Source organism: Solea senegalensis, linkage group LG10 (genome assembly GCF_019176455.1).
Source record: "Solea senegalensis isolate Sse05_10M linkage group LG10, IFAPA_SoseM_1, whole genome shotgun sequence".
NCBI classification, from domain to species: Eukaryota; Metazoa; Chordata; class Actinopteri; order Pleuronectiformes; family Soleidae; genus Solea; species Solea senegalensis.
Window position 1 is genome coordinate 2,334,829 of NC_058030.1, and position 12,613 is coordinate 2,347,441.

The 12,613-nt window shown below is 41.8% G+C and overlaps 1 protein-coding gene across 3 annotated transcripts in view; it reads right to left on the reverse strand.

The window, feature by feature from the left end:
* Positions 1–12,613, reverse strand: part of ca5a (carbonic anhydrase Va) — a 28,063-nt gene that overhangs the window by 6,650 nt on the left and 8,800 nt on the right. For 2 of the 3 annotated variants that reach the window (XM_044035561.1, XM_044035563.1), the window contains exons 4-7: positions 12,511–12,606; positions 12,291–12,353; positions 12,031–12,189; positions 6,650–10,213 (exon numbers count right to left, since the gene is read on the reverse strand). In XM_044035561.1, the coding sequence (XP_043891496.1) occupies positions 10,046–10,213; positions 12,031–12,189; positions 12,291–12,353; positions 12,511–12,606 (486 nt within the window). In that variant the 3' untranslated portion in view covers positions 6,650–10,045. Of the gene's footprint in view, positions 1–6,649; positions 10,214–12,030; positions 12,190–12,290; positions 12,354–12,510; positions 12,607–12,613 lie in introns of those variants that run through there. The other variant, XM_044035562.1, reaches the window with a different exon arrangement.

Here is a 12,613-nt window from a genome sequence, read left to right on the forward strand (position 1 = left end):
AAAAAATGTATCCACAAATCATTAAAACATCTTTGGGTTCAGTCGCAGCTCTCTGTCCTGAGCTCTCTGTTCTTTGTTTGTTTTAGGTTTAGGTTTCTTTGCAGAGTAGGGAGTTTTTGCTACTGTTGCTACGGTATGGTATATTTTTCTGCCCTTCCATTAGGAATTGTACCATTTTTTGGTACAATTCCATTGGAGTACCAGAGTAAAACAGTACAATACTGTCAGGGTGTCACTGCACTGGCTCCACCACCAACAGCCTGAAAAACGTAACCCCCTTGCGGCCGGTGTTTCTTCGGCAGCTGCAGTCTACACTCATACAAAGATTGTCTTGTTGAGACAAACAGCCACAAACTGGACACCCTCCATTGTTGTCTGTTCTGTTCTAAAGTATATCATACTGTACCAAACCCAACTGTACCATGATGAAAACACAGCCGGTCAGTGAGTCCTGGGCTGACGCGCTGTGGTCACATGGGAGTGTTGTGGTCAGCAGGTCATCGTGCTCTCAAAAGAGAAACACACTCAAACACTAAACAACAGCTAACAAGGTTAAAACTGGAAACTCTGATGTGTCCTGTCTGTCTGACAACATGGACAAAATGTCTGTCCACTCTGAACAAGTGTTGTTTGAAAGCCCCCCCCGGTCCCCACCACCCACTGCCCGTCCAGACAGACAATTTCCTGTTCCCAGACAAGCTGGACACGGTCTTCCAAATCCCGAAGCCTCAAGGTGCGTCCTGATATTGTTTCTCCTCATCTGCACAAAGCCTGAAAAATGCAAGACCTTGGTCTCAGGTCGAACCACAGATGGAGAAACATACATGCACTTTAGTCTGTGCATGTGGACCATGGTTTATCTAAATCTGCCTGTCTGTCTGTCTTACTAAACCTGTGCAACAGCTCCCACAGGTTCCTCATCATACACTACGTGGGAATGTTTTTTTTCCCAGTCACAGTGGGAGGCGAAGGATTACTGACCACATCTCAGCAATTTCTCAGACACATACAATGAGGTAAAATCAAATCACATGGAAACTCCAATTAAGTGACATAGAATCTCTAGGATTTTGAAATGTGTTGAATAAATTGTAAAGTGTCCAATTAACAATGAGCAATGATGGATTTGGTACTTTGCTCTGGTAGCATAGCATAACACAACATAGCATAACATGAAATAACATAGCACAACTTAACAACACAAAATACCATGAAATAACATAGTACAACACAAAATACAATTAAATAACATAGCACAACTTGGTAACACAAAATACCATGAAATAACATAGCACAACACAAAATACCATTAAATAACATAGCACAAAACAACACAAAATACCACTAAATAACATAGCACAACTTGACAACACAAAATACCATGAAATAACATAGCACAACACAAAATACCATGAAATAACATAGCACAACACAAAATACCATTAAATAACATAGCACAACTTAACAACACAAAATGCCACTAAATAACATAGCATAGCGTAACACAACATAGCATAGCATAGCATAACATACAGTAACATGACATAACATAGCATAGCATAGCATAGCATAGCATAACATACAGTAACATGACGTAACATAGCACAGCATAATATGACAAAATAAAATAGCATAACAACACAACATAGCATAACGCAATATAGCATAACTGAGTGTGGCAAAACATAAAATAACATTATACGACATAGCATGAAAACACAACATAGCATAACACGACATAGCACAATATGGCATAACATAGCATAAAATAACATTATATGACACAATATAGAACAACAACACAACATAGCATAATATAGCATAGCATGATAGTTTTTGTCCACAGTTCATAATCATACAGATGTTAAGTGGACAATAAAAACCCTCATGTGGAAGATAAGGTAAACAATGAATTAATTAATCAATTCATTCATTCATTCATATTGAGACCATTCAGTAGTTAAAGGGAAAATATTGTATAATTGAATTTCAATAAACCATGTTAACTTCAATGTTGTGTTACATGATCGGGGCAGAGGCCTCGAACCTGCTGCCCAGTTATTTTTGTCCTCTGTCTTCATACCTGTGAAGTTTGGGAAGCTCTGTTATCGGTTATTTTAGGAGTGTCAGAGAATAATGTGTATTAAAGTATGCAGAGTCCCAGCTTTGCCTTGTAAAGGCAACACGTGGTGACCAAAATAAACTCAGAGCTGCAGCACATGGTGCAGCGCTGGCAACCAACACTAACAACAAATACAGGGAGCTTTAAAGCGTATTCATAAATAAATATAATATATGCACAGAGTGCCAGACATTTTTTAATGGATTTAAAAGAGAATATAGTTTTTCAGTCTTTTTCAGTCCATTCCTGATTTTCTCCGACAATGGGAAATTCACCATGATTGAGTAATTATATCATCCCACACTTTTGTGTCTATAGGAGCACGTGAGTACTAGGATTAGGATTACTAGTAGGATTTCCACCAATCTGGCACATTGCGATTTTTGAATATAATTATAATTTTCGCTGACCACACATCACACAAACAAACAAATAAATGATGATATAATTCCAGCTGATCACGTGACCACCCCTGTCTGGCAGAGTGATGATTATGATGTTAGAGGAAGACTGTGTGATGTGGGTGTGGGAGAGGTCTTCGTCCTCGCAGCTGTGGTAACATTTGGGATTCTTTTCCCAGGGAGCGTTCTCAAGGCTCGACCACTGAAATCATCGAATATTCAAACAACAAAGGGACACTGAACAACAAGCAGCTGTGCAAGAAGCAGTAGGAGGGTCGACCGCGGCGTACCATTCTGGAACTGCACACACTGGCAGAACGGTTTTAATCAAAGAAATGTGGAAAAGCCGAACTACGGAGCTCCCCCTACAGTTTTGGAGTACATATTTTCCCGACAGTTCCGTGCAGCCGTGCTATGACAACCCTGCCCACATTGAGGAGGAAATGTGAAGTAATGGAGAACGTCAAGTAGTGCTACAAATGGAAAATGGAATTTTGGAATGAAATAATATTCTACTAACAGACAGTAGGGGGCAGTGGAGACATCCCCCAATCTCCCCACAATAACGCATATAACCAACACAATGACTCTGAAAATCCTGTATCATTCCACTTTGACATTGAGTCATGAGGCAGATGCTTTTATCCAAAGTGATTTACAGAAGTCGTGAACCCACAAACCAGACACAGGAGCGGCAGCCCTTGACCGTTTTCCAGGATATGAACCAGCAACCCTGCTGTTTCAAGCACAATTCCCTTCCTCTTGGCCCCCGGACTACACCTGCGATGTGTTCTAGTCGCTGTAGGAAGCTGAAATTTCCCAAAACAACAGTTCCGTCTGTTGCAACATTCACTTGAGCTCAGAGAAGAACTTCGAGGTCGAGGTCAAGGTTGCACAAATGTCCATTTAGATGATTTAGGCGACGAAGGTGCGGAATTTGCTTTGTTTTGCTTCAGTCGTTGGAGCTGATGTTTGAAGAATTTGAACAAACTGTAAAACAACTCTTCTTCCATGCATTGTTCAAACATTTGTACATGTGTTTTCCTTCAGTATATATAAGATGTCTCTGTTGTGTTTGTACAACACTGGACATAAGAACAGCTTATGCAGCCTCATCCACAGCAAACCGGTTCAGACTGGCACTGAAATACAAACAGGATTCCCATGGATGGAAGTCCTTTGTCTGAAATATCTCAATCCTACAACATACAAACACAAAGATGAGTAAAAGTGGAGGAAGACGAAGAGGAAGAGCTGCTGGCCTGGAGTTCAGACGTAGAAGGGCCTCTCATTGTATGTCCCGTGTTTATATGTCTGCCTTTATAGAAAACGGGGGAAGGATTGTGGCCTGTTGACCTGAAACTCTTCACCTCAAACAGGGAACAGAAGGAACGACAGGAAGACGGGAGTCTCTAATTAGAAGCTGCTTCAGTCTTTTCATGTCTCTGATTCACGGACACAAAATTTACATCAGTTCAGACGAAGATTACAGAACAAAGCTGTTCTGAGGCACAAACCAAAGCATTGTTGGCTTTTATACAGTGTCCAGCTAGATTAAAAGAGGGTAAGTTATTAATTTATGAACTTTAATTCATCTTTTAAGGAGCACATTCATCTGTCTTTAGGTTTTTACTCTAGAAAACAAGTCTTGCCTCTTTCAGAAACTGGTGAAATGCACCTTTTTGTCTATTATTGACTATGTATATGGACAGCAGGACATTGAGATTTTTTTTTTTAACTCACCACTGTTGGAATTGGTCGCCTCAGTCACTTGGTACGTTTACATGCATGTTAAAAGTCTGATTTTAGTCAGACTAAGACAATAATTTAGTTTGCTTAATGTCATTTAAACACATTAGTCCGACTAAAACAGGGCTAGTCTTAATTGGACTAACATAACTCGATAATGCGATTCTTAGTCCGATTAGTCCTGCATGTATAGTCAGACTGAAGTGGCACATGTACTCCAGCGTCACCTACGGAGGCGGAGTCAGACGTACATGTATACTCGGACTCGGCAAGTTGTCCGATTGCCTGTCTTAGTCAGACTATGGCCTTAGCCGGATTAAACTGTGTGCATGTGTTTATCTACAAAACCATACAGGAAATTTTTTTTTTTTAATTTATAATCCAAAGTCATAATTTTAATTCTTTGGACAAGTTGTTGTTGTTATTCCAGACATTTGAACTGAACTTGATGAGAAGGCTTTTGGATTTTCAACACCTAACACTCGGAATAACTCAAAGTCCGATCTTCACCGTAATAACCTCCTCGACCACCAAGGGTTCTCGAAACTTCTTATATCAAGTACCACCTGAGAAAATACTGCGCTTTTGAAGTGACACGCATTATAGAAGTGTTTGTTTCTATTTCCTGGAGGACAGGCCACATTTGACAACATTTTCAAGAATACAGGAAGACGGCCATCCGTCCGCCGTCGCGTACCAAATCAATAAATATCATAACAGTGTGTGTTATGTGCTGTAAAGTCCCACTTCATTCAGAGATTCCTCACTGTTGTGTGTGTGTGTGTGTGCGTTCAGACACACACACACACACAGATGACAGTTGAAAGCGTTTCTTCACTCTGTTCTCGCTCATACAATAAAGGGAACTGACAGGTGTGTCCCTGTAAATTCAGGCCTCTCTCCCCTGCAGCCAAGCACAATAAACACACACAGAGGTCGGCTTCAGGCCCCAGGTCTCTCTCTCTCTCCCTCTCTCTCCCTCTCCCTCCCTCTCTCTGTCTTAGTTTGAGTCAGGTGGGGACCCAAATCACACGCTCCCTAGAGGGTACATACGCAGTGTATGAAAGAGTGTTTGAACAGCAGCACCCCCCAAGGGCCCCAGGCGTCCGGGTGGGGGCCACCACACCTCCCCTCAGGGGCTTCAAAGGCATCGGTGTGGTGAGGGTGGGATATCGATTTAGAGCGGGGGAAGAAGCTGAAAAAAACAACAGTTATTTGTATTTCTATAACACTTTTACAGTCTTGGTGACCAATTAAGGCTTCACACCCATTCACACGGCACATTTTCTATCATTATCATCACATGGTGGCGGCTCAGTCGTCAAGAGCAACATGGGGTTAAGTGTCTTGCCCAAGGACATGTCGGCATGTAGACTAGCAGAGCCGGGAACAGAACCCACAAACTTCAAGTCCAAAGACGACTCGCTATTTTCAGGGAAATCACAGGAAAATCATCTTTCTTGTCAAAGTGAAAACTATGACGAAGTGAAATCCCACAAGTTTCTATGAGATCCCAAAGTATTAAAGTACTTTGGGAGTATTAAGTATTAATACTAGGACTAGTATTAAAAACAAAATCAGCTGAATGTGTGTGGTTGGATCAGATTTGACATCTGCTGTTTGTCCAAATCTCCAAGTAGTGTTTCATACCTGTCATCTTTTTTGATTTAGTTCAATTCTGATTGGTGCGTAACGTTTTGTTTTGTTTTGTTTTGTTTTGTTTGTTTTTAACAAACTTTAATCTCCAAGACAAAAAAGTTGACAACAAATTTAAGGACTTTCCAGGACCAATTCCCTCAAATCCAAGGACCAAATCCTCACCCATGGCGTCCACTTTTATTGATTTGCAGCGCGCTCTGCATCTGGACAAGTGATTGTTGTCATTTTCTTGGGATTTTTATTTCCCAGACATCCTCACGTCGTCATTTACACTCTCTTGCTTGACTGCACTCGCTCATTGTTCTGCACCGAAGCAATGCAGGGCACGAAACAGTAGGTGGCGTCGTAACAAACAAGGGAGACATTGACCTAAATATCAACTTAACCTCTTTCTTGCACAGAATTCAAGCACTTTCAATGACCCGTGTCTATTAGGGCAATTTCAAAAACTTTCAAAGGCTTTGAGGGAAGATTCAAGGATTTCAAGGACTCATGGGAATCCTTGAGACTGTCCCGTTTCACCCAGTAGGTGGCGTTGTAACAGACAAGGGAGACATTTACCTAAATATCAAATCAACGTAACCTTCTTTTGTCTATTTAGGGTGATTTTCTAAAACCTTTAAGGTCCTTTCAAGGATTTCAAGGACCTGTGGGAACCCTGCTTCGTAGTATTAAACAAAACGACTCCTACCTGTTACAAAAAACAAACACACAGACATTCTTTTACCAACACATGATACTTTATTGCTATATAACGTATTATTATTGCTATACATCTATGACCGTCAGTTGTTTTTACATGTATATCATGTGACCCCCCACCACCACCACCACCACCACCCCAAACAACAGGGGGTTTCTGGGGAAAGAAAACACTTCCTGGTCCATCGGCCGAACGTTGGGTCCCATGCAGGTGGAGCAAAGCATGTTGGGAGGAGACGGGGGCCTCTCGGACTCTGCAGGGCACAGGAATGTCGGCTGCCCGCTGCACAAATAAACTCCTCCAATAAGCGGCGCCGCGCGCGTTCCCGCGTGCAGCGAACATCGCGTGCACCTGCTAAAACATCACGCTGAGCCACAGAAGGCAAAACGCGGCGAGGAAGGAAAACAACAACATTCACTAACACTTTTGGAAGAAGGCTGGAGGCGATGCTGAACGACAAGGGGGGGAGGGGAGGAGGCCGTTTTCAACAGAACGGACATGAATTGCATTTTCATTTAAAAAAGAAAAAAAAAGTAAAAGACCACAAGACACCAATCAAGGCATGAATCACTCAATAAAATAAAGTCGAACAAGATGAACGCAACAGTGGGTCCCTTATCTCCGCGTTAGTGTCATACATACCACATAGCGACCACACGACATTCCGTGAAAAGGGATAGTTCAGGTATTTTGAGTGCAAAGACATGAAAACCTAACCCTAACATGGGAAAACAAATTCTCATCTTATAACATGTACACTTGTGTCATTCAGGTCAATCTGAGTGACGGATTTCAAACACAGAAGCCACGAAACGACACGTTCAAACTTACTGAAGGTGGAAGAAGTGGATTGAGAGCTCTTGTGAGCTGTGATGTAAAATCGGTGATTTTCTCTATGGGATTTGGCGCAGGATTGACACAAACTCTGGTTTCCAGACAGAAAATGTGAAATTAAGACGTAAACACGTTCTTAAGATATCAGTGATTGAAGCAGGTGAAGATGTTCTTCGGTGAAGCTTTGGTTACGTGACTAAAATGCGGTTTTCCTTGTGTTGAGGCTTGTTCTCAGTGAGAGTGAGCATCTGTGTGCTTTGCACGGACACGCTCCTTCAGTACTTATACAACCACACTTTCTGAACTACTAACAAACACACACACACATTCCACATAGTGTTTGCACCCACTACAGTCTTTCCCTGCACTCCACGTCCTCCTGTGGCCTCTTCAGTGTGTGTCTAACAGGTCTGCAGCCGTCACAGTAGATTAACATCAGCGAGTGTCTCTCTACATATACCCACTTTGTCTGTGTAGCACATTTGCATGGTTACACAGGAACTGTGAAGACGACCGTGTCCTCTCATCGCTCAAATTAAAAAACCTGTCTTCTCTGCTTCCTCTCTCTCTCTCTCTCGCGTGAAGCTTTCCCGACTTCCTGAGATGATGCAAGATTACACGAGTTTGCTTCGTGACAAAATCCTCGCCACTGCTTTTGTGTTTTGGCGGTGATTTGCTGCAGCGTTGAATTGTTGCAGTAAATCAAAGTGCATCATTAAAAGGGAAAGACAGACAACACACACTTAAGAGAGTGTGTGGGTTTTTCTTTTCTCCTTTTATCTTGTCTGTATTTTATCTTGACTTTCCAAGTTGGAGGCATTCCAGTTGGAACTTTAGATATTCCGACTACAACTACGAGTACACCATGAACACATAAAACAACACACATAAAAACCTACTTCCAGCCACTTAACACGGACTTAATAAAATGTATTTAAACTGTAAATATCTTTTATATATAATTTGCTGTATCTCGATGTTACACGGCTGTATTTTCTGACTGCAAAGTGAATCAATTTGAGAACCAAAATCAATCAAAGAGAAAATCTTCTTTGCAGAGTTTGTGTGAGTGAGGTAAATCTGAGTTTACAGATGGAGGCGGCAGGTGAAGCAGCAACTCCTCCTGTTTGCTGTGAGCTAAAGGTTCCAGTCCAAGTGGTGAACCTATTAAGATATTGAAGCCTATAAGATGGTGGGGATTTTATTATGTCCAAACTGTGTTAACACCTCATAAAATCACCTTAAAAAACCTGAACTATCCCTTTACATAGGTGAAATAGTCAAAGCCAATATAACATCATGTAGTAGTACCCGGACAGTCGGTTATTTATATATGTATATACACAGCATTAATATACAGTATTTGTCCAACACAATTATTCTTGCTAGTATCACTTGTGCATCACTGCATCGTTTAAAATAATATCTCAAAGTAGAAGCAGCTTAGACCTGTTAAAGTCTAATAATAATAATAATAATATATTATCAACCCCATAACAGTGCAATGGGATTGTGTTGCTTTGATTATTCTTCTGCCACAAAATAGAAACAAAGGAAATAAAAAAGAAAGGAAACTGACACATCTGTTGGTCGATATATAGAAGTGTAGTGGTGAATTTGCATCATCTCTCAGTTCCAGAGCAGAGTTCTCTGTAGGATCTGCTTGACCGAGTCCATTTACTTCATTCAGAGGAAGAGAAACGCGAATCTCGGTGAGAAATCAAGCGACTGCAGTTGAGCCACAGTTTGGCTGAAGCTGGTGTGGTTTTGATTGCACTGTGCAGCAGCAGTGAGTCGCACCGAGAGCGTTTAAGGCACTGTGTGGTTACAGTACTCACGAGATCAGATCATTATTAGTATTATTGTTGTAATTATTAAGTATTAAGTACATGTGCTACAGCAGCCTGGCATGTTTGTGCATTTACTGCAAGTCACTTATTTGACACAAGGCTCTGTTTCCAAAGCTGCGTCTCAATTAAAAATGTAATTGGATCTGGTGTGACGGCGCCTCTGAAGGGTGCAGCCCATGAATTGAGACAGTATTACGCGGTAGAAATTCTGAATATCAGACGTACTGTACACACTACAGTATAATCTCTTTATAACAGATGTAGAGAACACATAATGTATGCATGATATGGACGCATACGACGACACAATCCAGGATAAAACCCAAGAACAAGCAAGAATAAGGAATTTAAAAACCATTAAAGGTCGCGGATATTACGTAAGTAACAAGTGAAGAGACATAAGGCAGTAAACTCCGGTCCTGGTCTGTCGTGTAAACAGACAGCACCTCCAAAATCCTTACATGGAGAGAAACATTCATCACGAGCGAGACAAGTCAGAGCGGACTGTGCTGACGATTTAACGACCAGCTCGCTCTCTGCTCTCTGAAGGTACAAACTCGTGCACAGTAACCCTGATAAAATGTAAAATGTATCCAGTAACCGTTTTTTTTACAGCATCATGTGTAACTGCAGTTCATTGTATGATGCCAGACTTTTTAAAACAATTAAAAATAATAGATTAAAGACACAGGATCGTGTGTGTGTGTGTGTACTCTGTCCAGCAGCATCAGTGGCTGTGCTTGTCCTCAGCCGACGGCGCCTCCTGCAGGAAGGGTGAGAAGGAGGAGCGGACAGTGCGGCCCCGCAGAGGCTGCTGCACGCGGAAGTTATTCACCATGCTCTTCTGCACCTCCTCCTCTGCCGAGGTGAACAGGAGGCTCCGGAACACCGCCAGCTGAGGGTGGGGGAGAGAAAAAAAAAAGAAAAAGAGAGAGAACGTTTAAAAGATGAATTCACTTGATCCTCACGCCTGTAACTTGCAGGTCATGACGCAAAAATGTTGTCATGCCAGTCTGCCTGACTATTAAAAAGAAAAAGGTTAGACACACCTTTACCTGAGGAGGACAGTCCTACTTAAGAGGATTAACTTTCACCTCAAAGTTCTAACAAGTTTAGGTCAAACCAAAGCTGCACTAGTTCCTTTTGGCCACTTGGAGGCAGCAGAACAACATCGGACAAGGTTCACTGATCATTTACATACAAAACAACAAGATTCAGGTTGTGTCACATAGTGGGAAAGTCATGGCAATGAGACAAAAACACAAAAACACACACATTAAACAGTGGACAGTCAACCAAACAATCACAGAGACAAAACAATTCACAGCGACACTCACTTTGTCAGTTTATCTCAACAAAAAGATCCTGCACCAGGTAAAGAATAATTAGAGAGTAACCTGTTAACTACATTAAAATCCAATTGTACTTCTGCATAGAGGCCATTTTATGCAGTGAATTTCATGAGAATTTTTAAGGGTTAAATGAGAAAAACTTTCAGGGAACTCCTGATTTAACCTTGGACTGTGGGAGGAACCCGGAGAACCGGGAGAGAACACAGGGAGATAAATCGAATCCCAGTCCGTTTGCTTGGAAAGTCTGGTTGTTTTGGGGAGAAGTGAGCGTGTAACAGAGCTCTAATCCACCACCATCCGCCTGAAAACATACAGTAGGTCTCGGTTCGCTTCAAGCGAACCAAATGCAGGAAGCGGACTACAACGCGGGGCATTGTGGGTAAACACAACCAGTACATACGTGCGTGTGTGTAGAACGATAGCTGGGGAGAAACGGCTGAGACTATTGTTGCAGCGTAAGTGTCGTATGTTCACATAAAACGATAGGATTCCACCGGCTGAATGTTGCAACCCACAACTGAATCACTCAGTTTAGGTGTGACGATTGTGACGAGGTGTGACGATTAGGTGTGAAAACCAAGTAGAAGGGAAACAGAAGGGAAACCAGGATTTGAAGTGGTGACCTTGTTGCTGCGAGGTGACAGAAGAACAAAATCTGCTCCCAGAAAGTCTCATATACAAAAAACTGTTGTTGTTGGACACATCCAACAGGCACAGAGCAACATCAGAGTTCATATTTCTGACCACCTGACACATGTGAGACCTTTTTTTTTTTTTTTGGCGCAAAACAGCATTCTGCAGCTGACAAAAGAGCTGCAGATACGGAGGATGTTTATATAAAAATCAATGCAATACTGTGGTGCAAGTGGTTCCTGTTTTATGGGTAAGATGGTGTCATATATTGTTTATGATATGGAATAAAACACATTATAGTAACTCATTATTTTTCCCATTAACCCTCCCATCCCAGAGGCAAAGAGGAAAAAACCTGTGAGAGACTTGGTAAATATAAATATAAATGTGGATGATGTCATTATTCTATCACGTTACACTGTGTAATTGTTCTTAACTTCATAACGACACGTTTGAGACAAAACTAGAAAAACTGGACAATGATTAATGTCATTGTGTGAATGCTTGGTTAAAACACACACGGTCAAATGTGATTTTTTTTTATATATATATATATACATATATATATATACATATATATATACATATACATATATATATATCTTAATGAGGACACATCATAGACATAATGCATTCCCTTAACCCCCCAAAGGCCCTTTAAAGATTTGAGGACTAGACAAAATGTCCCCACAAAGATACAAATGCAAGGAAACACACACACACACACCTGATCATGGCTGACTTCAATGGGCTGCTTCATAACGATCCAGGAAACAGACTCAGTGAGAGGAGGTGTGGTCAGAGAGCCGTGGTACGCCCAGTAGTCGTCGATGTTGCTCGGTAACAGGCAGGCTGCGTCGAACCTGGTAAACTCCACTATGCTTTCCTACAGAGTGCGACATAAGTTACCCAAATTTGACAAAATGTTCTTTAAGAATGACATCATTTAGACAGGACGTTAACTAGCACGTGTGAACGTGGACTCACCTTGTGTCTGATCGCAGGCAGAGCATCGACCAGTTTCTGCAGCCCCTCGTGTCTCTTTCCCACCTACACGAGGATTAGACGCGTGGATTAAAATCCCTCACACAGCTACGTACACTGCACGTGACAAAATGCATGCATTTAACTGGCTGTAGAATGTTTAGGTTGCCAGTCTGGACAGCGTGGATGTGTGAGGGTGTGGTTGGAGAGTGTGCACGCGTACCTTCAGGAAGACTCCGATCACAGCCAGGCCGTTGTCCTCCATCACGGCCTCCTCAAACAGACTATACTTGTCAGAGTTCCAGTGGACTAAGTGGAGCTGTGAA